This window comes from Helianthus annuus, chromosome 3 (assembly GCF_002127325.2).
Source record: "Helianthus annuus cultivar XRQ/B chromosome 3, HanXRQr2.0-SUNRISE, whole genome shotgun sequence".
NCBI lineage: Eukaryota > Viridiplantae > Streptophyta > Magnoliopsida > Asterales > Asteraceae > Helianthus > Helianthus annuus.
The window spans coordinates 167595904-167621752 of record NC_035435.2 but is presented as its reverse complement, the minus strand read 5'-3'; the positions used below and the strand labels follow the sequence as shown (position 1 = coordinate 167621752).

General features: G+C 36.0%; 1 protein-coding gene and 3 long non-coding RNA genes across 4 annotated transcripts; all 4 read left to right on the top strand.

The window, feature by feature from the left end:
* Positions 1-422: 422 nt before the first annotated feature.
* Positions 423-3712, top strand: LOC110928270. Its single transcript, XR_002586253.2, has 3 exons — positions 423-575; positions 1571-1654; positions 3502-3712. It is a non-coding gene; the product is annotated as an uncharacterized LOC110928270 (long non-coding RNA).
* Positions 3713-5579: 1867 nt separating this feature from the next.
* On the top strand, positions 5580-8865 carry LOC110930568. The gene is made up of 3 exons (XR_002587921.2): positions 5580-5732; positions 6728-6811; positions 8655-8865. It is a non-coding gene; the product is annotated as an uncharacterized LOC110930568 (long non-coding RNA).
* Positions 8866-10732: 1867 nt separating this feature from the next.
* On the top strand, positions 10733-14026 carry LOC110930569. Its single transcript, XR_002587923.2, has 3 exons — positions 10733-10885; positions 11881-11964; positions 13816-14026. It is a non-coding gene; the product is annotated as an uncharacterized LOC110930569 (long non-coding RNA).
* Positions 14027-14299: 273 nt separating this feature from the next.
* Positions 14300-24695, top strand: LOC110930570 (asparagine--tRNA ligase, chloroplastic/mitochondrial). The gene is made up of 15 exons (XM_022173887.2): positions 14300-14883; positions 17895-17963; positions 18376-18486; positions 18624-18728; positions 19392-19529; positions 19916-19996; positions 20094-20171; positions 20261-20329; positions 20407-20481; positions 21427-21510; positions 21598-21684; positions 21769-21864; positions 21938-22012; positions 23007-23133; positions 24383-24695. Exons 1-15 carry the CDS (start codon positions 14455-14457, stop codon positions 24496-24498), a joined length of 1740 nt encoding a protein of 579 aa, XP_022029579.1. The 5' UTR covers positions 14300-14454; the 3' UTR covers positions 24499-24695.
* The last annotated feature ends 1154 nt before the right edge of the window (positions 24696-25849 follow it).

Sequence of the window (25849 nt, the reverse complement as noted above, 5' to 3'; positions counted from 1 at the left end):
ATTAAAAAAAAAGGAGTCTTTGTAGAATAACTTAACCCCTATATTCATATATCGTTAGATTAGCTATTATATTTCATAGAGTTAAATGTCATTTTATTCCTTGTGGTTTGGGTCATTTTAAAAGTTTAGTCCAAAGGTTTCATTTTCCGCCTGTGGGTCCAATAAGGTTTCATCGTTGCCATTTTAGTCCACTGGTGTAACACCCCAAAACCCGAATATTTATATTCGTTAAAATGCTGTGATATGGTACCTCAAGAAATAAACAACTAGGCTAATTAACCTACTTAGATGTATGGTTAAAACTATTAAAAGATGGAATGTAATAAAATGTTTAACAAAGCAAACAAGGGAACTAACTTGAGGGACCAAAGATGAACAAGGGGGAAAGTTATGTCTTAAGTAACAAACACACCCACACAAGCACACACACATTTCGTGTGTTCTAGAGCGATCAGGGGGAACTCCCCATGAACCAAACCCTAGTTCTAACACAATCATCAAATTGAGGAGTCAAATGAAGCTCAAATTCACAACCAAACATGAATTAAGGATCACCTACTCAAGGGGATCATGAGGTATGTCTCAAAATTTAGATTTATGAAGTTGTATGAAGTGGGTTATGTCTTAATCCGTGAATTGGTACGAAATTGTTCATGTATAGGTGTTAAAATCACCATATAGAACATGAATTATGCATGATTTAACTTAATTTGATGTTTAAAGGTGAAACCCAATTGTTGGGGTGAAGATGATAGCATGGATATCTCATCTAGGTCTAATTCTTGTTCAAAAATTTATGTATCATGTTATGTATGATGGATTCTTGTTAGAAGGATTGGAAGAAATGTGATAATTGTAGGTTTGATGGTTATGCATGTATGATTTGTGTTGACTAGAAGGAAGAAATTGATGAATTGTGTATGAGATTAGAATGATATGCATGAACTAGTTGTACACTATGCTTACAAGGTAGTACATATATCAAAAGCATGAAGAAACTATGAAGAACTTAAGATTAGATCACTTGTAAGTGATTAGAAAAATAGTCATGAAGTGGGTTTTGATGATATGATGAAAATGATAATATGTTCATATTATTGATGTTTGATTTTAAATACTACATGTTGATTAGTAGAAGGATTTGATGCACTATGTATGAAATTAGAAGATTGTGCATGAATTAGTTGTGTGTTATGCTTAAAAGGTGGTACGCACACCAATCGTATGATAAAATGTATATAGTGTCGTCCGTATAGTCTATCATGATGATACGGGTATAAAATGATAAGTCGAAAGTTAAATAAGATGAATTGTTGACTTTCTGGAAGTCAACTACGAACAAGAAGCATAATTTAACTTCTTGTTGTGAAGGTAAGATATTAGGAAGTCATACGTTACATGTTACATCAATACACATTATATGTAATGACATGATGAACTACATGAGGGCAAATGGATATGGATATGACTATATGGGTTATGCTTGTTAGAAACAACTAATGATATGATAGTCAACATGTACAAATGAATATGCTAATAAGAATGTGATTTCGATGACATGGAAGTATAGGAATCATGTCGAGACGGAATCAAGCACGGATGGATAATGGGTCAAGAAGTGGCGAGGAAACGAATATGAACACGGATGCATGAGGTAAGTGATTCCGTAATCGCTTCTTAGTTGTTTATGTAAAGTTATATGCAATTTAATTAGATAGGGTAATTGAAGTCAAATAGAAATGAATTGTATGATATCGATGAGGTATTAAACGGATCTTAGTTTTGATCCGAGCAAGTTATGTGTGAATAAGATTTGTAGTTAAGTAGTAGGATCGGTTACTTATGCAAGGAAATCTTTTGTTGTTAAGGATAGCGTAAGTTGACAAAAACGCCCTTGATAGGTATATCGGGCAAACGACCTTAAAAGTTGTTTGGAAATGAGCTATTCGATTAAAGTAATGTCTTTGTCAAGTATGAAAGCGTAGTATAGGGTTTTGTATGTCATAGACCAATTAATGCACAATTACCCATAACGGGTCAAAATAAGCCTTTGAGCGAGAACGGGTTAAGAGAACGCTAGACATCCGAGAAATCAATCTTTTATGATAGGCGTCAATGAAATTATTAAGTTCATATGAGATTGAGGTCAAATAAACAGATTATGTTAATAAATGCACGAACGGGTCAAATAATTAGAAGATAATAATAAGCCGAATGCATGTAAGTTAAGAATTTCCTTAATCCGGATGTGGGATTTTAAGTTCATATGATAGAATATGAATTTACAAGCATGTAGGAAGAAACGGGAGGTTAAACGGGTAAACGGTTCAAAAGTTATGCGCGTTTTAGTGCGTACGAACGACGAAACGGAGCTGCAGAAAAATGCAAAATCTAGAGGGCGTCGCCGACGGGCATGGGGGCGTCGCCGACGGGCTCTAGAAAACCAGCTTTTGTGCTGACGGGTTAATTACCTGTCTACGGGTTTTTGGGCTACGGGTAAATGCAAGGCCCGTCGCCGACGGCCCTAGGGGCGTCGGCGACGGCCTTCCCAAGTCCCAAAAGCTGAAATCTTGTTATTTAAGTTAATTTATGTACCGTGGGCTTCGGTTTGATATCCGTGGACTACGGTGGACTTTCCAAACATGATTTTGATGGTTCCTTAGATGTTTATGGGCTATAAAGCTAAGTCTAAGACCCATGTTAAGGATGTATGATTATGTAAGAGGTACGCGTGATCTAGTACGTGTTTGTTAAAGTATGTACGTATGTAAATGTGTATGTATGCATGTATAAAGATATGTACGAGTGTATGCATGTACGTAACGATGTAGGAAGGGTATGTATGTATGTAGAGGTGCATGTACGTATGCATAAAGATAGGCATAAGCATATGCGTGGATGTAAAGAGGTAAGAAAGGTATATACGTATGAATGTCTTTTGCGTTTAAATGTATGTATGTTGGTGTGTAGGTAGGTAGAACGTACGTATGCGTTTAGATGAATATGGGCTCACGAGAGGATCCATACACGAAGGTATGCACGTATGTAGGTTTGTGTGAAGGCAGGTAATAAGTATGTATGTATGTATGTATATATGTATGCATGTATGTAGGTATGTATGTATGTATGTATGTATGAATGTAGGTATGTATGTATGTAGGTAGGGATGGATGTAATTAGGTATGCACGTACGTAGGTACGTACGTATGTATGCAGGTACGTATGTAGGACAGTTGCTATTTGTGACCGTAAAGGTATGTATCAGTTTGTATGAAAGGTATGTACGCATGCATCTAATGAAATTGAGTACTAACGGTAATAGTTGCGTGCTTGGTGAATGAAGTGTAACGCAGGAATACCAAAGAAGTCTCACTACGGATCATATGATCAGGATGGGAACGCTGGGATGTAAAGAGTTAACGAAACGAGAAGTAAACGTGAACAAACCTTGTATGTTTATAACGCGTACTAATGATGTGAAATTTTATGTGGTGAGCGCAGGTAGTACCAGTCATGAGGATATCCAAGGATTGGAGATCGAAGATCGAGTCACTAGAGAGATTGTACGGAAACGTTGATGTACATAATGTAGTAAACATAAGCTATGTTTTTAACTAGTAAATAAGAGGATGACGGATTTATGAGAAAGAACTGTGTTAAAGTTAAATCTTAAATAAGTTGAGGTATTTATAGTGAAAGAAATTTTATGGTACGTGTTTCCGCTGCGACTTTTGACAAATACGAATTAGGGCGTAACAAGTTGGTATCAGAGCCCTGGTTTGAGAGAATCAAGTAATAGAAGGTAAATGCTTGAACTCAAACCAGTGTGCTCTCGTAATCAAGAACCCGTACAATCCAAGACTCGATCGAGGCCTAAATGCAAAAGCAAATGTAAGTATGTATTAGATTATGTATTTGAAGGAAACTAATAGTATGTTATGTGCAAGGTAAGCTTAAGAGTTTGAAGAGGATGATCCGGGAATGCAGAATAGGATGAACGCTAAGGCGGGCAAAGGTGCAAATAGGCAAACTAACCCCAGGTACACACTACTAACATGTATGAGTACCGATGTCAAAAGAAAAAAAAAAGGAAGGGGTCTCCTTGGGAGGGTAATTATTAAACGAAAGACAATGATGTGGTCTTGGGGAAGTTTTAGAAATATGCACGAAACTGAAACCCATTTCTCGGGCATAAGGCGATGATTACACGAAGGCACGAAACTAGTGTGTGAATTGCGCACCTGGCCAGTACGCAAGAAGCATATGACGTTCGTGAGACCGTGGCAATTATTGCAGGTATGTCCGGTAGAACTGGGTAGCAGGTGGGCGCTATGTTGTAGCGAATGCGAAAAAGCAAATCCATTGCGGATTTGGTTATGCTAACGAAGGTTATGAAAAGTTATGCGAGTCGACCGGTTCTAGCGAACAAGTCGAATAAGAATAAGCTACCATCTGTTTTTAAACGGGTAATTTTGAATACTCTAATGAATGCTAGAAGCTTAATCCGTTATACGGATTGAAAGAAGAAGTTATGATTAAAAGCGAAAGACCCAGTTATTTGGGCAGTGAAGTATGTATGCTTAACTCTCGTTGAGAGTGTTTATGCCAAACCCAGTTATTTGGGTAGTGGAATATGTATGCTTAACTCTCGTTGAGAGTGTTTATGCCAAACCCAGTTATTTGGGTAGTGGAATGTGTATGCTTAACTCTCGTTGAGAGTGTTTATGCCGAAACCCAATTATTTGGGTAGTCGAATGTGTATGCTTAACTCTCATTGAGAGCGTTTATGCCGAACCCCATTTACTTGGGTAGTTGAATGTGTAAGAAAGAAGAAAGCTCCTATATGAATAGAACTAAAATGAAGTAATTATGATTCGACAACTAAGATGACTAACCTTAAAACCTTGTTGCTGAAGGTAGGTAAAACTTTAAGTTTTTGTTAAACACATGTAAGAAAGAAAAGGTAAGAATGACATGTTTGAAACCGCTAGATGGATTCAAACATAGAAGGAATGAAGGGTATGGATGTTACGTTTAAATCCGTGGGACGGATTTAAAACGTAAAAGGATGTAATGAATGCCTTTATAAGTAAGCATTAATATAGGTTTGAATATATAGGGACGATGAACTATTACTAGTCGGTCAAGGAAATAAGAATGTTATATGAAAGTATACCATGAAAAGTACAGCCTTGTTAAGAAGAAGAAGCCAATTACATGAATAATTATGAAATGAGTTAGGATGATTACTTATGAATGTGATGAGGGTGTTAAGCCAAACATAAATGTGTGTGTGTGTAGAGGAAATGAGAAAGGTTTCGGGGACGAAACCTTATTTAAGGGGGGTAGATTTGTAACACCCCAAAACCCGAATATTTATATTCGTTAAAATGCTGTGATATGGTACCTCAAGAAATAAACAACTAGGCTAATTAACCTACTTAGATGTATGGTTAAAACTATTAAAAGATGGAATGTAATAAAATGTTTAACAAAGCAAACAAGGGAACTAACTTGAGGGACCAAAGATGAACAAGGGGGAAAGTTATGTCTTAAGTAACAAACACACCCACACAAGCACACACACATTTCGTGTGTTCTAGAGCGATCAGGGGGAACTCCCCATGAACCAAACCCTAGTTCTAACACAATCATCAAATTGAGGAGTCAAATGAAGCTCAAATTCACAACCAAACATGAATTAAGGATCACCTACTCAAGGGGATCATGAGGTATGTCTCAAAATTTAGATTTATGAAGTTGTATGAAGTGGGTTATGTCTTAATCCGTGAATTGGTACGAAATTGTTCATGTATAGGTGTTAAAATCACCATATAGAACATGAATTATGCATGATTTAACTTAATTTGATGTTTAAAGGTGAAACCCAATTGTTGGGGTGAAGATGATAGCATGGATATCTCATCTAGGTCTAATTCTTGTTCAAAAATTTATGTATCATGTTATATATGATGGATTCTTGTTAGAAGGATTGGAAGAAATGTGATAATTGTAGGTTTGATGGTTATGCATGTATGATTTGTGTTGACTAGAAGGAAGAAATTGATGAATTGTGTATGAGATTAGAATGATATGCATGAACTAGTTGTACACTATGCTTACAAGGTAGTACATATATCAAAAGCATGAAGAAACTATGAAGAACTTAAGATTAGATCACTTGTAAGTGATTAGAAAAATAGTCATGAAGTGGGTTTTGATGATATGATGAAAATGATAATATGTTCATATTATTGATGTTTGATTTTAAATACTACATGTTGATTAGTAGAAGGATTTGATGCACTATGTATGAAATTAGAAGATTGTGCATGAATTAGTTGTGTGTTATGCTTAAAAGGTGGTACGCACACCAATCGTATGATAAAATGTATATAGTGTCGTCCGTATAGTCTATCATGATGATACGGGTATAAAATGATAAGTCGAAAGTTAAATAAGATGAATTGTTGACTTTCTGGAAGTCAACTACGAACAAGAAGCATAATTTAACTTCTTGTTGTGAAGGTAAGATATTAGGAAGTCATACGTTACATGTTACATCAATACACATTATATGTAATGACATGATGAACTACATGAGGGCAAATGGATATGGATATGACTATATGGGTTATGCTTGTTAGAAACAACTAATGATATGATAGTCAACATGTACAAATGAATATGCTAATAAGAATGTGATTTCGATGACATGGAAGTATAGGAATCATGTCGAGACGGAATCAAGCACGGATGGATAATGGGTCAAGAAGTGGCGAGGAAACGAATATGAACACGGATGCATGAGGTAAGTGATTCCGTAATCACTTCTTAGTTGTTTATGTAAAGTTATATGCAATTTAATTAGATAGGGTAATTGAAGTCAAATAGAAATGAATTGTATGATATCGATGAGGTATTAAACGGATCTTAGTTTTGATCCGAGCAAGTTATGTGTGAATAAGATTTGTAGTTAAGTAGTAGGATCGGTTACTTATGCAAGGAAATCTTTTGTTGTTAAGGATAGCGTAAGTTGACAAAAACGCCCTTGATAGGTATATCGGGCAAACGACCTTAAAAGTTGTTTGGAAATGAGCTATTCGATTAAAGTAATGTCTTTGTCAAGTATGAAAGCGTAGTATAGGGTTTTGTATGTCATAGACCAATTAATGCACAATTACCCATAACGGGTCAAAATAAGCCTTTGAGCGAGAACGGGTTAAGAGAACGCTAGACATCCGAGAAATCAATCTTTTATGATAGGCGTCAATGAAATTATTAAGTTCATATGAGATTGAGGTCAAATAAACAGATTATGTTAATAAATGCACGAACGGGTCAAATAATTAGAAGATAATAATAAGCCGAATGCATGTAAGTTAAGAATTTCCTTAATCCGGATGTGGGATTTTAAGTTCATATGATAGAATATGAATTTACAAGCATGTAGGAAGAAACGGGAGGTTAAACGGGTAAACGGTTCAAAAGTTATGCGCGTTTTAGTGCGTACGAACGACGAAACGGAGCTGCAGAAAAATGCAAAATCTAGAGGGCGTCGCCGACGGGCATGGGGGCGTCGCCGACGGGCTCTGGAAAACCAGCTTTTGTGCTGACGGGTTAATTACCTGTCTACGGGTTTTTGGGCTACGGGTAAATGCAAGGCCCGTCGCCGACGGCCCTAGGGGCGTCGGCGACGGCCTTCCCAAGTCCCAAAAGCTGAAATCTTGTTATTTAAGTTAATTTATGTACCGTGGGCTTCGGTTTGATATCCGTGGACTACGGTGGACTTTCCAAACATGATTTTGATGGTTCCTTAGATGTTTATGGGCTATAAAGCTAAGTCTAAGACCCATGTTAAGGATGTATGATTATGTAAGAGGTACGCGTGATCTAGTACGTGTTTGTTAAAGTATGTACGTATGTAAATGTGTATGTATGCATGTATAAAGATATGTACGAGTGTATGCATGTACGTAACGATGTAGGAAGGGTATGTATGTATGTAGAGGTGCATGTACGTATGCATAAAGATAGGCATAAGCATATGCGTGGATGTAAAGAGGTAAGAAAGGTATATACGTATGAATGTCTTTTGCGTTTAAATGTATGTATGTTGGTGTGTAGGTAGGTAGAACGTACGTATGCGTTTAGATGAATATGGGCTCACGAGAGGATCCATACACGAAGGTATGCACGTATGTAGGTTTGTGTGAAGGCAGGTAATAAGTATGTATGTATGTATGTATATATGTATGCATGTATGTAGGTATGTATGTATGTATGTATGAATGTAGGTATGTATGTATGTAGGTAGGGATGGATGTAATTAGGTATGCACGTACGTAGGTACGTACGTATGTATGCAGGTACGTATGTAGGACAGTTGCTATTTGTGACCGTAAAGGTATGTATCAGTTTGTATGAAAGGTATGTACGCATGCATCTAATGAAATTGAGTACTAACGGTAATAGTTGCGTGCTTGGTGAATGAAGTGTAACGCAGGAATACCAAAGAAGTCTCACTACGGATCATATGATCAGGATGGGAACGCTGGGATGTAAAGAGTTAACGAAACGAGAAGTAAACGTGAACAAACCTTGTATGTTTATAACGCGTACTAATGATGTGAAATTTTATGTGGTGAGCGCAGGTAGTACCAGTCATGAGGATATCCAAGGATTGGAGATCGAAGATCGAGTCACTAGAGAGATTGTACGGAAACGTTGATGTACATAATGTAGTAAACATAAGCTATGTTTTTAACTAGTAAATAAGAGGATGACGGATTTATGAGAAAGAACTGTGTTAAAGTTAAATCTTAAATAAGTTGAGGTATTTATAGTGAAAGAAATTTTATGGTACGTGTTTCCGCTGCGACTTTTGACAAATACGAATTAGGGCGTAACAAGTTGGTATCAGAGCCCTGGTTTGAGAGAATCAAGTAATAGAAGGTAAATGCTTGAACTCAAACCAGTGTGCTCTCGTAATCAAGAACCCGTACAATCCAAGACTCGATCGAGGCCTAAATGCAAAAGCAAATGTAAGTATGTATTAGATTATGTATTTGAAGGAAACTAATAGTATGTTATGTGCAAGGTAAGCTTAAGAGTTTGAAGAGGATGATCCGGGAATGCAGAATAGGATGAACGCTAAGGCGGGCAAAGGTGCAAATAGGCAAACTAACCCCAGGTACACACTACTAACATGTATGAGTACCGATGTCAAAAGAAAAAAAAAAGGAAGGGGTCTCCTTGGGAGGGTAATTATTAAACGAAAGACAATGATGTGGTCTTGGGGAAGTTTTAGAAATATGCACGAAACTGAAACCCATTTCTCGGGCATAAGGCGATGATTACACGAAGGCACGAAACTAGTGTGTGAATTGCGCACCTGGCCAGTACGCAAGAAGCATATGACGTTCGTGAGACCGTGGCAATTATTGCAGGTATGTCCGGTAGAACTGGGTAGCAGGTGGGCGCTATGTTGTAGCGAATGCGAAAAAGCAAATCCATTGCGGATTTGGTTATGCTAACGAAGGTTATGAAAAGTTATGCGAGTCGACCGGTTCTAGCGAACAAGTCGAATAAGAATAAGCTACCATCTGTTTTTAAACGGGTAATTTTGAATACTCTAATGAATGCTAGAAGCTTAATCCGTTATACGGATTGAAAGAAGAAGTTATGATTAAAAGCGAAAGACCCAGTTATTTGGGCAGTGAAGTATGTATGCTTAACTCTCGTTGAGAGTGTTTATGCCAAACCCAGTTATTTGGGTAGTGGAATATGTATGCTTAACTCTCGTTGAGAGTGTTTATGCCAAACCCAGTTATTTGGGTAGTGGAATGTGTATGCTTAACTCTCGTTGAGAGTGTTTATGCCGAAACCCAATTATTTGGGTAGTCGAATGTGTATGCTTAACTCTCATTGAGAGCGTTTATGCCGAACCCCATTTACTTGGGTAGTTGAATGTGTAAGAAAGAAGAAAGCTCCTATATGAATAGAACTAAAATGAAGTAATTATGATTCGACAACTAAGATGACTAACCTTAAAACCTTGTTGCTGAAGGTAGGTAAAACTTTAAGTTTTTGTTAAACACATGTAAGAAAGAAAAGGTAAGAATGACATGTTTGAAACCGCTAGATGGATTCAAACATAGAAGGAATGAAGGGTATGGATGTTACGTTTAAATCCGTGGGACGGATTTAAAACGTAAAAGGATGTAATGAATGCCTTTATAAGTAAGCATTAATATAGGTTTGAATATATAGGGACGATGAACTATTACTAGTCGGTCAAGGAAATAAGAATGTTATATGAAAGTATACCATGAAAAGTACAGCCTTGTTAAGAAGAAGAAGCCAATTACATGAATAATTATGAAATGAGTTAGGATGATTACTTATGAATGTGATGAGGGTGTTAAGCCAAACATAAATGTGTGTGTGTGTAGAGGAAATGAGAAAGGTTTCGGGGACGAAACCTTATTTAAGGGGGGTAGATTTGTAACACCCCAAAACCCGAATATTTATATTCGTTAAAATGCTGTGATATGGTACCTCAAGAAATAAACAACTAGGCTAATTAACCTACTTAGATGTATGGTTAAAACTATTAAAAGATGGAATGTAATAAAATGTTTAACAAAGCAAACAAGGGAACTAACTTGAGGGACCAAAGATGAACAAGGGGGAAAGTTATGTCTTAAGTAACAAACACACCCACACAAGCACACACACATTTCGTGTGTTCTAGAGCGATCAGGGGGAACTCCCCATGAACCAAACCCTAGTTCTAACACAATCATCAAATTGAGGAGTCAAATGAAGCTCAAATTCACAACCAAACATGAATTAAGGATCACCTACTCAAGGGGATCATGAGGTATGTCTCAAAATTTAGATTTATGAAGTTGTATGAAGTGGGTTATGTCTTAATCCGTGAATTGGTACGAAATTGTTCATGTATAGGTGTTAAAATCACCATATAGAACATGAATTATGCATGATTTAACTTAATTTGATGTTTAAAGGTGAAACCCAATTGTTGGGGTGAAGATGATAGCATGGATATCTCATCTAGGTCTAATTCTTGTTCAAAAATTTATGTATCATGTTATATATGATGGATTCTTGTTAGAAGGATTGGAAGAAATGTGATAATTGTAGGTTTGATGGTTATGCATGTATGATTTGTGTTGACTAGAAGGAAGAAATTGATGAATTGTGTATGAGATTAGAATGATATGCATGAACTAGTTGTACACTATGCTTACAAGGTAGTACATATATCAAAAGCATGAAGAAACTATGAAGAACTTAAGATTAGATCACTTGTAAGTGATTAGAAAAATAGTCATGAAGTGGGTTTTGATGATATGATGAAAATGATAATATGTTCATATTATTGATGTTTGATTTTAAATACTACATGTTGATTAGTAGAAGGATTTGATGCACTATGTATGAAATTAGAAGATTGTGCATGAATTAGTTGTGTGTTATGCTTAAAAGGTGGTACGCACACCAATCGTATGATAAAATGTATATAGTGTCGTCCGTATAGTCTATCATGATGATACGGGTATAAAATGATAAGTCGAAAGTTAAATAAGATGAATTGTTGACTTTCTGGAAGTCAACTACGAACAAGAAGCATAATTTAACTTCTTGTTGTGAAGGTAAGATATTAGGAAGTCATACGTTACATGTTACATCAATACACATTATATGTAATGACATGATGAACTACATGAGGGCAAATGGATATGGATATGACTATATGGGTTATGCTTGTTAGAAACAACTAATGATATGATAGTCAACATGTACAAATGAATATGCTAATAAGAATGTGATTTCGATGACATGGAAGTATAGGAATCATGTCGAGACGGAATCAAGCACGGATGGATAATGGGTCAAGAAGTGGCGAGGAAACGAATATGAACACGGATGCATGAGGTAAGTGATTCCGTAATCACTTCTTAGTTGTTTATGTAAAGTTATATGCAATTTAATTAGATAGGGTAATTGAAGTCAAATAGAAATGAATTGTATGATATCGATGAGGTATTAAACGGATCTTAGTTTTGATCCGAGCAAGTTATGTGTGAATAAGATTTGTAGTTAAGTAGTAGGATCGGTTACTTATGCAAGGAAATCTTTTGTTGTTAAGGATAGCGTAAGTTGACAAAAACGCCCTTGATAGGTATATCGGGCAAACGACCTTAAAAGTTGTTTGGAAATGAGCTATTCGATTAAAGTAATGTCTTTGTCAAGTATGAAAGCGTAGTATAGGGTTTTGTATGTCATAGACCAATTAATGCACAATTACCCATAACGGGTCAAAATAAGCCTTTGAGCGAGAACGGGTTAAGAGAACGCTAGACATCCGAGAAATCAATCTTTTATGATAGGCGTCAATGAAATTATTAAGTTCATATGAGATTGAGGTCAAATAAACAGATTATGTTAATAAATGCACGAACGGGTCAAATAATTAGAAGATAATAATAAGCCGAATGCATGTAAGTTAAGAATTTCCTTAATCCGGATGTGGGATTTTAAGTTCATATGATAGAATATGAATTTACAAGCATGTAGGAAGAAACGGGAGGTTAAACGGGTAAACGGTTCAAAAGTTATGCGCGTTTTAGTGCGTACGAACGACGAAACGGAGCTGCAGAAAAATGCAAAATCTAGAGGGCGTCGCCGACGGGCATGGGGGCGTCGCCGACGGGCTCTAGAAAACCAGCTTTTGTGCTGACGGGTTAATTACCTGTCTACGGGTTTTTGGGCTACGGGTAAATGCAAGGCCCGTCGCCGACGGCCCTAGGGGCGTCGGCGACGGCCTTCCCAAGTCCCAAAAGCTGAAATCTTGTTATTTAAGTTAATTTATGTACCGTGGGCTTCGGTTTGATATCCGTGGACTACGGTGGACTTTCCAAACATGATTTTGATGGTTCCTTAGATGTTTATGGGCTATAAAGCTAAGTCTAAGACCCATGTTAAGGATGTATGATTATGTAAGAGGTACGCGTGATCTAGTACGTGTTTGTTAAAGTATGTACGTATGTAAATGTGTATGTATGCATGTATAAAGATATGTACGAGTGTATGCATGTACGTAACGATGTAGGAAGGGTATGTATGTATGTAGAGGTGCATGTACGTATGCATAAAGATAGGCATAAGCATATGCGTGGATGTAAAGAGGTAAGAAAGGTATATACGTATGAATGTCTTTTGCGTTTAAATGTATGTATGTTGGTGTGTAGGTAGGTAGAACGTACGTATGCGTTTAGATGAATATGGGCTCACGAGAGGATCCATACACGAAGGTATGCACGTATGTAGGTTTGTGTGAAGGCAGGTAATAAGTATGTATGTATGTATGTATATATGTATGCATGTATGTAGGTATGTATGTATGTATGTATGTATGTATGAATGTAGGTATGTATGTATGTAGGTAGGGATGGATGTAATTAGGTATGCACGTACGTAGGTACGTACGTATGTATGCAGGTACGTATGTAGGACAGTTGCTATTTGTGACCGTAAAGGTATGTATCAGTTTGTATGAAAGGTATGTACGCATGCATCTAATGAAATTGAGTACTAACGGTAATAGTTGCGTGCTTGGTGAATGAAGTGTAACGCAGGAATACCAAAGAAGTCTCACTACGGATCATATGATCAGGATGGGAACGCTGGGATGTAAAGAGTTAACGAAACGAGAAGTAAACGTGAACAAACCTTGTATGTTTATAACGCGTACTAATGATGTGAAATTTTATGTGGTGAGCGCAGGTAGTACCAGTCATGAGGATATCCAAGGATTGGAGATCGAAGATCGAGTCACTAGAGAGATTGTACGGAAACGTTGATGTACATAATGTAGTAAACATAAGCTATGTTTTTAACTAGTAAATAAGAGGATGACGGATTTATGAGAAAGAACTGTGTTAAAGTTAAATCTTAAATAAGTTGAGGTATTTATAGTGAAAGAAATTTTATGGTACGTGTTTCCGCTGCGACTTTTGACAAATACGAATTAGGGCGTAACAACTGGGTTAACTTTATCAATTTTTTCTGTTAACGAGAAGGGCAATTCGGTCATTTTATATGGCCGAATTGCCTTTCTAGTTAACATAATTACATATAAGATGACCGAATTTCCGTTTTCGTTAACAGAAGAAATAGATGAAATTAATCAAATGGACTAAAATGACAATGATGAAACTTTTTTAACACACAGACGAAAAATAAAACCTATGAACTAAATTTGGAAAATGACCCAAACCAGTGGACTAAAATTACATTTAACTCTATTTCATATTGATATATCGTTAGAGAAAAGGCGTTAAAGAAAAGCAAAATACGGGCCAAAATTCCTGTATGTGGTAAGCCAAGCCACAAGCAGCTACCTCAGATAGAGTCACTCAACCAATGGCTACGGCGGCCTTCTCACCCGCCACCGCATCCCTCCGCCTCAAACCCTTCTCCTCCACCGTCCGCCTCCTCTCCTTCTACAACCACCACCACCGCCACCACTTAAACCCTAACAAACTCAAACACCAAATCATCCTCACTCCTCATCACCCACCCAAACTCTTCCACTTCAACCACTCAAACCGTTACATAACTAATCGTCAACGCTTTTCCACCGTCGTATCCGCCACCGTATCTTCCGGCGAGACCGTAGAGAAGTTGAAAACTGAATCTACTGAGGGACTGGTTGGGGAATTTCGTAAGCGGCTGAGGATTGCTGACATTAAAGGAGGGGAGAGTGAGGGTTTGGATAAATTAGGGCAAACCCTAACGGTTAGGGGCTGGGTTAGAACACTTCGTGTTCAGAGCAGTGTCACGTTCATTGAGGTAATTGATGACGTCGATATGTTTTGTTTGGTTTATGAATTCATGATTTGTTTGGTAATTCTTCACATTTTGGATATGAATTGCAACAAAATCTGTAGGTAACATTGAACTATTACTCTATGTGTTGTGGAATAACTATCCATTAATCAGGTGTTGTGGGTTAACTAATAAATTAAGTAAAAGAAAATAGATAAATAAATAAATAAATAATAAATATGTATGTGGTTGTGATCAGTGGAAATGTGGAAAATGGTGGACCCTATGAGCTTAGTGCACGTTAACCCGACGGCTAGAATGTGAATGGCGTCCCCCAATAACTAGGCGGCGTGGTATTTGGTGTCTCCCCCCATGGTGAGCTTGGTTTTAAAAAGCGGGAGGCGTACAAAAGCGACGAAGTCTAAAACCGAGGCGCGAAGCGCAAAAGCGGCGGGCTTTTCGTACCCGAGGCGCAAGCTAGTTATATATATTTTTTATATATGCTATAGGTTTTAAGCTTTCCCTACCCAAAATGTAGCTATAAGTAAGGTTTTTGTATGATTTTAGCTGCATGTACAAGCCAAAAAATCCAAGGTACAACATTTAGATGCATAAAAACACGTCGGGTACGAGAGGCACACGCCTCAGGCCAAAAAAGCGCGCCTTTTTGGCGCTTTTTGTAATTACTCTAACTCTAGGCGCTGAGCGAAAAAGCCCTAGGGTGTGCGCCTTGCACTTAAGCGCACCTGGGCTGCACTTTTAAAACCAAGATGGTGAGTTGGCATGAGCTTGGTTTTAAAAAAGGCGCACTAAGGCGCAACTTCTGGGGCTTTTTTGCTCAGCGTCTTGTGTAAATATGTAATTACAAGAAGCGCCCAAAAGACGCAGATTTTTGGGTTTTTTTTGGGGGGGGGGGGCTTTTTGGCCTGAGGCGCGCGCCTCATGTATCCGAAGCGTTTTTTCTGCAGAAAAAAGTCGTACCTTGGGTTTTTTGACTTGTACATGTAAGTAAAATGGTATAAAAGCCTTATTTATAGCTATATTTTGGTTAAAAGAAGCTAAAAACCTATGGGATATGTATGGGATATATAAAAAATTATATAAACACCTTGCACCTCGGGTACGAAAAGCCCACCGCTTTTGCGCCTTAATTTTATACCTCGTCGATTTTGTGCGCCTATCGCTTTTTAAAACCAAGGGCATGAGGCCCCAACCCACAACACATAGTCTTATTATTGTTCTGAAGACATGATGTATGTGTAGTTTGGAGACTAGAACTTTAGTTTATGGTAGAATTGGATTATTGATGTGTTTTAGTTTGGAAATTCAAAGAGCATTCACATCCCATTTGGTACAATTCTCTTTATCTTTATCTTTATATTTTAAGGGAAATTTAATAAAAAAGTCAAAATCACTTCTCCATCCCATTCTTTAAAGTAATCCTCATCTTAAGGTAATTTTTTTTGGTATGTATAGTAGTTTTTAAATTTAACAACTTATGTAGACTTCATTGAAGGCCCGGGATCGATTGATAACTTGGATCAATTGGTTTATGTTTGGATGAAGAATAGGAGTATGCACGAGATTTGTGCAAGGACTCAAGGAATGACAAACAGAGACTCGACACACACAAAATTCACACACACACACACACACACACACTATATTCACACAAATGTCGGTACATATCAACCTATTTGTAGGTTGTGTTTGACGGTAACAAATAACCGTTTTTAACTACCTAACTACTAATGGGTTGGATCCCAAATATGTTTTCTAAAACTCAATTTGACATTCCAATTACACTAAATTGCATAAGATTTCTTGATTATAATCTTCCAACATTCATATCCTTATCTTTATAGTTAAGGAATGAGATGGGTGAGGTTTTTCGAAAATGAGATTTAAATATAACGGATGATGATTTTTAGTTAATAAATATGACGAATTTAAGGAATGGGATGTGTGAGTTTCTTTGGTATTTGACATGATTTCCGTTCCAACAATGGGGGAGCCTGAGAGGGGGCGTTATAGTAGTTGTATTACATGGTCAATCAGTTGTACATAGTTCTTGTGCGTTGAGTTTGTTTCATCTTAAGCAGTAGTTGATATTATATGTGTTCATTTTTGTATTGTTAAGTCCTCTATTTAAAGGAATAAGCTAAAATATGTTATGATCCTAAACCTATTACTCTTAGAATGCAAACTTGCTTCATTTGGTGCAAATTATAACACACTTGTAGTAACCTATGTGGCTATGTGTGCTACATTTGGTTAAAGGTCAAAGAAAATGATGCCTTTTGCCAATGTTGTTGAAACCGGACCGGACCGGCCGGCCGGACCGGTCAAACCGGGAACTGTCACCGCCGGCGGTCCGGTCATACCTTTAGAACCGTTTCTGCAAAAAACCGGCCGGTTCCGGCGATCCAGTGGTTGAACCGGCTAACCGGTGACTGTGGCCGGACCGGATGTCAGGATTTAAACGACCAAACTGAACGGAAATGGTGATGACCGATCTGAACATTGACGGTTATGACGAATCTGAACCAGATTTGCGATGGTGATGAAAGATCCAAACAACATCGACAATCGTGAAGGAGATATTGTCAAGAACATAGATGAATAGAAGTGCTTACCTATGTTATTATTTTGATGATGGTGAACGGGATAAAAAAATAGATCTGAGAGGAAGACATAAGAGAGAGGGTAGAAGAAAAGGTTATAGGAAATTGTGCTCACCAACCAATCAAAATTTACTTATTTTAATAATTTATGTTTTGTTATCCAATTTATATTTTTACTGGATAAAAAAAATAGATCAAAGAGGAAGACACAAGAAAAGGTTATACCTTCCGGTTCTTACGTCCGGTTCGACCGGTCGGACCGGTCGGACCATTGAACCGGTAAGAAGACCGTTCGATGTCCGGTCTGGTTCTGAAAACATTGCCTTTTGCTCAAATAATTTCAAACTATGTGAAATTAATTACATATGTATGTTTTGGGTGGATAGTTACTTAGTGATGCATTCAGTGCAGGTGAATGATGGTTCATGCGTTTCGAACATGCAGTGTGTGATTGACTCAGATGCTGAAGGTTATGATCAGGTAGCAGATTAAAATCATATTTGGAAAAGAAAATGGCATTTGATTTCCGAAATCTCATTCTTGTAATGTTTAACCATTTCCCTTGTTTTGCAGTTTAGAAAATCTGGTCGCTTTTTCCTCCACACACACACACATACACACATATATATAGTATATATAGTATTATTAAATATTACTAATCACTTGGAATCACCAATAGTCTTATCAAGTTTGCTGCAACCAGCAGCAAGACATTTAAATTTTTAACTGATCCTTTGTTCATCAAACCATACATTTTTTTTACAATTCTTTTTTACATGATATTATTTCCATTTGGCTGATATCATCGGAAAGTATAAATTAGTCATCAATTCATCGTTCGATTTCTCTTTTTTACAGAAATAATGTTCTTTATGTTGCGGATTTTTGATAGGTTGAGAGTGGGTTAATAACAACGGGGGCATCAGTCTGTGTACAAGGAGTTGTGGTACCTAGTCAAGGAAAGAAACAAAAAATAGAGTTGAAAATTAGCAAACTTGTTACGGTATAAATTTGACATATCAATATATCTGAAACTTATTTGAGGATATTGGTACAACTTTTTAAAAACTGATTTGAAAATTAGCAAACTTATTTGTGTTTTATAAAATTTTATAATCTGATTTTTTGATATACCTATAGGTTGGTACAAGTGATCCATCATTTCCCATCCAGAAGAAAAAGGTCACCCGAGAATTTTTAAGAAGCAAGGCACATCTTCGTCCTAGAACGAACACATTCGGTGCGGTATGATTTGGATTACTAACAAGCTCTCTCTCTCTCTCTCTCACACACACACACGCACGGACACGCATAACTGTGCTAACTTAGTCAGATTGTAGTATTACACTATATAATTTACTAGTAAATTTCTCCCGCGCATTGTGGCGGCGTCGAAACGTAAAGTAACTCGAATTGATACCATCTAATGAAAACGTATTATATTTGACCTCACTCGTTTCCAAACAAAAATTACACCAAACATACACCAACGGAAAACGTACCTAAAAATAAGCACAAAAACGTATTATAGTTGTCCCGACAAAATTTACATCGAAACGTAAACCAACTTGAGTTTATACCACTTAAAACTCGAGAGGGTCATAATGACATTTCATAAAGTTTTTAGAAAGTTAAGGGGGTCTAAGTGTAACAACTGAAAGTGAAAGGGCTAAAGTAAAAAAGACAAAAAGAGTTACTGTAGCGCAATGTGACGGACACTACAATAACTTTGAGTTGTTTTTTTAATAATATTTATAATGAGATTAAGTTTTATTATGGAGGTTGTCTATCATTTTTAACATATTTTTATGGTAATTGGTTTAATGGAATATGTGAGAACCTCGATTCGTAGTTGAGTTCTTTCTGTTATGCTGACTATAACTCATTTAATATTTATTATAACTTTAGGTAGCAAGGGTTAGAAATGCTTTGGCCTATGCTACGCACAAATTCTTTCAAGAAAACGGGTTTGTTTGGGTCGCAAGTCCTATTATTACTGCTTCAGATTGTGAAGGTGCTGGCGAGCAGTTTTGTGTAACCACACTGGTATGTACCATATGTATTTTTCAATTTTATTACTTTTATTTTAGGAATAATGGAATATAATAATCCTAACTATTAGCTGTTGGCCGGCAACGGTCCCAACTTCAAAAATAACCAGTGGTGGTCCCACCTTTTCATATATTGTAAACCAATGGACTTTTACTAAACCGAAAAGGATAAGGGGACAAAAAGAAAATAAGGTTCTGTTAGTAAAAGTCCATTAGTTTACAACATGTGAAAAGGTGGGACCACCACTGGTTATTCTTGAAGTTGGGACCGTTTCCGGCCAACGGCTAATAGTTTGGATTATTAAAATCCATCATTCCTTTATTTTATTATTGAATTAGTTTTTTTTTTTTTTTTTTTTGCTAAATTTGTCGTGTTGACAGATTCCAAGCTCCAAAGAAGCCATTGATTCTCCAGTTGATGCCATTCCAAGAACAAAGAATGGTTTAATTGATTGGTCACAAGTGAGGCTCTTGTTTTATTTTTTATGTTTTAGCTATAATATAATTGGCTTACATAATATTTCAGATTTTATAAATTAGTTGCTTTCTAATTTCACAGGATTTTTTTGAAAAACCAGCATTCTTGACGGTTTCTGGCCAACTTAACGGTGAAACATATGCAACTGCTCTTTCTGATGTACATTTTCTTTCATATATCAATTACATTTTTAAATGAATTCGATGCATGCATATATTTTATTACTTTTGGAAAATTTTAACTTTCAGGTGTATACGTTTGGTCCTACATTCAGGGCAGAAAATTCTAACACATCTAGACATTTAGCTGAATTCTGGGTATTCTTTTGGTGTTCTTACATTACAGAACTAAAGAATAAGCTTTTTAGTTTTTAATTTTGGTTTATATTGTGAAGATGATTGAACCTGAGCTTGCATTTGCGGACCTGAATGATGACATGGCATGTGCCACTGCCTATCTCCAGTATGTCGTATGTTACTTCATTGACCCTTGATTATTGGTAGACTAGGTTAGAACCCCGTGTATTACACGGGTTGAATAAATGTAATTTTATATATTAAATAATAAAAAAGTTATATCTTTATGAACTCTGTATATTGTACGGGTTAAATAAATGTAATTTTATATATCAAATAATAAAAAAATTATATCTTTAAAAACCATGTGTATTACACAGATTAAATAAATATAATTTTGTATATTAAATACTAAAAACGTTGTATCTTTAAAAAACCCGTGTATAGCCGGGTTGAAAAATCTACCAAATAATAAAAAAAATTATATCCTAAATAAATGTAATTTTGTCTATTAAATACTAAAAACGTCGTATCTTTAAAAAAACCCGTGTATAGTCGGGTTGAAAAGTCTACCAAATAATAAAAAAAATATATCTTTAAAAATCCCGCGTTTTACACGAGTTGAATAAACATAATTTTATATACCAAATAATAAAAAAAAGTTATATTTTTAATAAAGTAGGATAACATTTAATATTAATTTATTATTTATATATTTAATATAAGATAAGTAGATAAAAGAGGTATTTGTTTTAAAAATATATTAAATTAACAATTTAGATTTGAGGATAATATTTTATTAAAGTATGATAAGATTTAATATTAATTTATTATTTATTTATTTAAATAAATATAGATTTGAGGATACCTTCAATGAATGACACGTGTACAAAAGTTGGTTTCTTTTATTATAGTAGTTAGATTATCTTATAGCCCCTCTGTTCTAATAAAAGGTTCCGTTTTATATGAATTTGTTCAAAAATATATTATAAAAATTAGGTCTTTTATATCCAGATACATTGACTGATTATCAGATAGAGAAAGTCATAGTTTGAAGCTACTTTTGGCGAGCTTTGATATCAAGTTATAAATTTAATATGGAAAATTTCAAATTTTAGGTGAAACATGTTCTTGAAAATTGCAAGGAAGATATGGATTTCTTCAACAATTGGATTGAGAAAGGGATCATCGATCGTTTGAGTGTAAGATTATTCTGTGCAACTTATAATCATGCATCTTTAAATTTGTTTTCCTGTTATATATGCGTAACTTGTGATTTTGCGCAACAGGATGTTGTTGAGAAAAGCTTTGTGCGAATGACGTACACAGATGCAGTTGAATTGCTTCTAAAATCAAAGAAGAAATTTGAATTTCCGGTACTTCTTTTACACATTTTAAAGTTGCCAAATACTTTTGACTTTTGAGAGTCAACCAGTTGTATGCTGAATATATTATTATAGGTGAAATGGGGATGTGATTTGCAAAGTGAGCATGAACGTTATATAACTGAGGAGGCTTTTAACGGATGTCCTGTTATTATAACAGACTACCCTAAGGCATGATTTCTCATCTCTTTCACCTAAAACTGTTACCGAGTTTAATCAGTGGTAGTTTTTTTAAAATATCCAGGATATTAAGGCATTCTACATGCGACTAAATGATGATGGAAAAACTGTTGCAGCCATGGATATGCTGGTTCCACGGGTATTATTTGCATTCAATTTTTATTTCTAATTAATAGTCTTTTGAATACCGTGTATCTAATAATATCGATCTCAATCAAATGGCGAGTTTAATTTCCCAATAAGTTAATGTACAACTTCATTTGTCCCAAAATAACTGCACCTCTCTCTCTCTTGCTATATATATACGCACACATATGAGGGATCCATATTAACACACGTGAGTACCGTGGATGAATTTAAAGCTGTTTGACCCATTTTCCTTTGGGAAATTGGATTTTAATAATTCCACCTAGAGGTGGTTGGCCAATAATGACCCCACTTTCAAATATTGTCACTGGCAGTCCCACCTTTTAAATATTTTTTTCTCACTGGACCTCCGTTAAAAAAACTTAACCACGTTAAGTTTTTTTCCGAATTTCAAACTGATGTTTTAGGGCTTTTGATCAGAACAAGGACACGAGTCGATTGATGAAAACTTAACTCGAAACGGTGCTCCAACGGCTTTTTTTTGTTAATTGGAAGTTTAAACACCCTAATTGAAGCACTGTTTTCGTTGTTTGGAGCACCGTTTCAGGGTAGGGGTGGAGCTACCTTATGCCGTGGGGCAACGTCCGCTACGGCTTGGCGCGGAAAAATTAGTGTAAATTTTGGAAAAAATTGAGGTTTTTCCGATTTCGTTACGGCTTATTTATAAAACGTTACGGCTTGGCGGATTTTCTAGATCCGCCATTCAGGGTAAGTTTTACATTAATCGACTCGTATCATCGTTCTGATCAAAAGCTCTAAAACATCAATTTGAAATTCGGAAAAAAACTTAACAGAGTTAAGTTTTCAACGGAGGTCCAGTGAGAAAAAAATATTTAAAGGGTGGGACTGCCAGTGACAATATTTGAAAGTGGGATATTAAATTCCAATTTCCCTTTTCTTTTTAGCTGAACTTTTTAGTTTTACTCATATTACCTGTTACCTATGAGATAGAATATAAACTTAAGTATAATATTTTTGTCTGCTAGGTTGGTGAGCTTATTGGTGGAAGTCAAAGGGAAGAACGTCTCGATTACTTGGAAACCCGCCTAGATGAACTCAAGCTCAATAAGGAGAGCTTTTGGTGGTACCTGGATCTTCGGCGTTATGGAACAGGTTAGCATCTTTCTTCTTCTAAATTCATATGTTAGTTTCTTGAAAACAGCCTGTTATATGCTCATAATAAAAATATATTATTAAGTTAACTGCCAGTTTCGTTCCTGTGGTTTGTCCAATTATGCCAGTCCAGACCAAATTTCAAATTTGTACCATTTCCGTCCGTCCCTAACATTCTTGAAACATGACAGTTCCATCCAAAAAACTAACGTCTGTTAAAACCTGATGTTTAAAGAAGCGTAAAAACATCATTTTCCATTTTTCTTATATTATCCTTTTTTTGAACTTATTAAATCCCACCCCTTTTAAGAAACAAGGAAAATAAAAAAAGAAAATGATTTTTTTACCATTCATTAAACAGCAGGTTTTACCAGACGTTAGTTCTTTGGATGGAACTGGTACAAAATTGAAATTTGACTTAGACTGACATAATTAGACAAACCACAGGGACGAAAATGGCGGTTAACTCTATATCATTTGATCATACAGTTTGCATGGCAATGGGTAGCTATTGGCATATTTGAAGTTATAGAAGGAAATGTTGCAACTAATAAGAATTAAGAAATGGAAATTTATACATTCTGAAAAGATATTTGAATCCAAATTCCATTGTTAAGCATAGTTATTGATAGCGCAGATAGCGTTCGCTATTGTGCGCTTCGTAGCGAAGCGCCAAGGTCTCGCAATCTATATGTAGCGACTGAATAGCGTGATTGTAGCGGGATTCCGACCATGAATTCCGGCTCCGGTGCTGTAATTTCTGCCGGAAACCTACCGGAAGTCAGGAAGAAGAAGAGCGGCTGTGGTCTGTGTGTTTAGCTTTTTAGGGTTAAATAACTTTTTGAATTTTAACCTTTAACCCCTCTATCTTTTCACTAGTTAACATATAGTCCCTAAAACTTGTGAAAATTTACATAAAAGTGTAAAAATAGTTTGTGTATTTTAACATTTAACCCCCTCTATCATCACTAATTTACATTTGATCCTTAAACTTCAAAATCTATACATAAAAAGTATAAAATTAACATTATATATATATATTAAAAAATTACAATTAGCTATTTTTATTTCTTAAATTTTTAACTACCTTATCGCTAAACACAAAATAGCGGGCGCTATTTCGTCGCTATCGCTACGTAGCATATAGGTACCTCGTCACTATTTGTCGCTATTCGCTATCGATAACTATGTTGTTAAGTGAATAAAACATAAAGTCAGCAACTTGTACTAATTGTTTTGTCCTCTGCAGTTCCACACGCGGGGTTTGGATTAGGTTTTGAAAGGCTTGTGCAATTTGCAACTGGAATCGATAACATTCGAGACACAATTCCATTCCCCCGAGCACCTGGTTCAGCTGAGTTTTGACATTGAACAAGTCTGAACAGGTTCTTTTTTTTAATCCGTGAACGTGTTTTTCTGGTTGTAACTTTTCCATCTACAAGTTTAGACGTACAAAAGGGAAGATTCTTTTTTGATAAACTTATTCGATTATTTGTCACAATGTATTTTCAAATATTTATTACAAAATAGTTGTACACATGCATGATTACAGCTTAACCACATACTTTTGCTGCTACATTTATGTTAGTTACATCTTTTGACTAATTATCAACATCTTGAAGGGTGGTATGTATCATTGATAACAAAATAGTGGTTATGCTATATTGGACCCAAAAACCATCTTAAACTTGTATTCTAAAGTTCAACCTCATCAAGATCATCATCTAAACTATCACCATTAGGGACAAATGACCTTGAAGCCATACCTAAAACTGGCCCATTTGGTTTCATTTATCCCTCTTTAGGTAAACCCGATGTACTTGCGAATGTGGGAATGATGCCCCCTCTTGAGATATCATTCATGCTTGCAAATCTTTGCATAGAAGATTGGTATGGAGGAGGTTGGAACAGATTGTGTGATGAAGTTGGTCGACGATTTTCATTTACGGTTGTAAATTGTTGCGAGTTTTTTCGAACTGGGTCAACGGGTTGGTCAACTGAGTGTAACGCCTTGGGAACGAAAGTTTGTGGATTTGATTTTGCGACATGTTTGATGGAGGCGGCTGAAGGAGATTGGAACTTTGTCGGGCTCCCACTGCTTTCGTTGAAAGTGTTGAAAGTGTTAACGTACCTGCAAAGAGCATAGAAAAACATGAATCATATCGTTTTATTAAAAGATGTGTGTGTCACTAGGTTTGGGTTAAAATGGGTTCGAGTCAACTTTGGTGTTTTGGCATATTCTAATATTGTTTTGTGTAATTATAATTACTTCTTTAATATTTTTACTAAAATTGTGGCAATCATATGGATTTGGGACAATATCAAGTATCAATGCGACCCGTTTCTCTTATAGTTAAATTTTGTTGTTTGATGTGTTAAAACTCAAACTGGCTCATTCATAAGTAAACGGGTCAACATACTACATCTGTAGAAATCCTTTTGGTAATTCTAACAAAATAAGATCAAAATCAATCACCTTTGTCGAACACCGGTTCTCCCAATAAGATGATACTAAAATAAATATCCGTAGGTTTGTGTAAATAAATTGTCAAACAAAAATCTCCAATTTGTGGTGGATAGAAGTACTAACCAAACAACTTGCTTAACATCTTTAAAACTTGTTGTCGATAAAATTCATCTTGCATGAGATATGTATCCAATTGTATGGTCAAGATTCACCCACAACAATCAATCTATACATATAAAATAAATTTAG

Excerpts from the sequence above, each read along its gene's own strand:
- LOC110930570 (XM_022173887.2), top strand. The coding sequence starts at position 14,455 with ATGGCTACGGCGGCCTTCTCACCCGCCACCGCATCCCTCCGCCTCAAA. Across the intron at positions 17,964-18,375 it reads ATGCTGAAGGTTATGATCAG|GTTGAGAGTGGGTTAATAAC; the intron begins GTAGCAGATTAA and ends GATTTTTGATAG. Across the intron at positions 20,482-21,426 it reads CTGCCTATCTCCAGTATGTC|GTGAAACATGTTCTTGAAAA; the intron begins GTATGTTACTTC and ends TTCAAATTTTAG.